The sequence below is a fragment of the Limulus polyphemus genome, unplaced genomic scaffold, assembly GCF_000517525.1.
Source record: "Limulus polyphemus unplaced genomic scaffold, Limulus_polyphemus-2.1.2 Scaffold89221, whole genome shotgun sequence".
NCBI classification, from domain to species: Eukaryota; Metazoa; Arthropoda; class Merostomata; order Xiphosura; family Limulidae; genus Limulus; species Limulus polyphemus.
Genome location: NW_013754817.1, coordinates 1 through 1,070, shown reverse-complemented (window position 1 = coordinate 1,070; position 1,070 = coordinate 1). Strand labels below are relative to the sequence as shown.

The 1,070-nt window shown below is 31.9% G+C and overlaps 1 protein-coding gene across 1 annotated transcript; it reads right to left on the bottom strand.

Annotated features, from left to right (window-relative positions):
• Nucleotides 1-319: 319 nt before the first annotated feature.
• Nucleotides 320-673, bottom strand: LOC106477876 (gastrula zinc finger protein XlCGF7.1-like; the record flags this gene model as incomplete). Its single annotated transcript, XM_013938396.1, has 1 exon — nucleotides 320-673. A coding segment is annotated over exon 1 (354 nt), but the record flags the coding sequence as incomplete, so codon positions are not given.
• Between the last annotated feature and the right edge of the window lie 397 nt (nucleotides 674-1,070).

Genomic DNA, 1,070 nt, shown 5'->3' with positions numbered 1-1,070 from the left:
AGCTACTTTTACTTACAAATCGTTTACCACAAACTCCACAACCATATGGCTTCTCGCCAGTGTGTATCTTTTCATGAATTTGTAGACCATTGTAGCTTAAAAATCCTTTGCTACAAACTACACAACTATATGGTTTCTCTCCATTATGTGTCTTCTCATGTATTTCAAGTTTATTTTTTGTTCGAAGTTGTTTACCACATACAACACAACTGTATGGCTTTTCCTCAATGTGTATTTGCTCATGTCTCTTCAAGTTACTTTTACATACAAACTGTTTACCACATACTACACAACTGTATGGTTTTTCCCCAGTATGTACCTTCTCGTGAATGTTTAGACCATTTTTACTCAAAAATCCATTGCCACAAACTGCACAACTGAATGGCTTTTCCTCAGTATGTACCTTCTCGTGAATGTTTAGACCTTTCTTACTCAAAAATCCTTTGCCACAAACTGCACAACTGTACGGCTTCTCACTAGTGTGTATTTTCTCATGACTTTTTAAGTTACCTTTACGTGCAAATCCTCTACCATACGCTGTACATCTATAAGGTTTCTCCACAGTGTGTATCTTCTTGTGACTTCTTGGGATACTTTCACTTATACTCTTGTCACCAGTACTTATACCTTGATGTTCTTTCAGGTGATCTCCACTGAAGATTTTTTCATACATCTTTGGATCTAAACTCAAAATAAATTACATATAATATCATACACACAATTAGAGAAAATAACATATAAACTATAAGGATTTAGTGTAAAAAAAAAACGTTTGAAATGCATCTAGGAGGTTTTAGAGATTACACAAAGGAAATTTGAGATTTTTGAGATGACAAAAAGTATTTTTAATTTGAAAATGAAAATTACTTTGCACACGGACTATTCATAACAAATACTCAATATATTCATGGACAAATCTGTATTTTATTTTATTAGAAATACTTCACTAAGAAATATGACTTTTTATATGTGAAAGACTAGTAATATTAACTGAAAGACTGCCAAATTTCGTGAAGATATACCCAATATATAGAGAGTTATAAGTATTAAATTTATATCAACTTTAAACG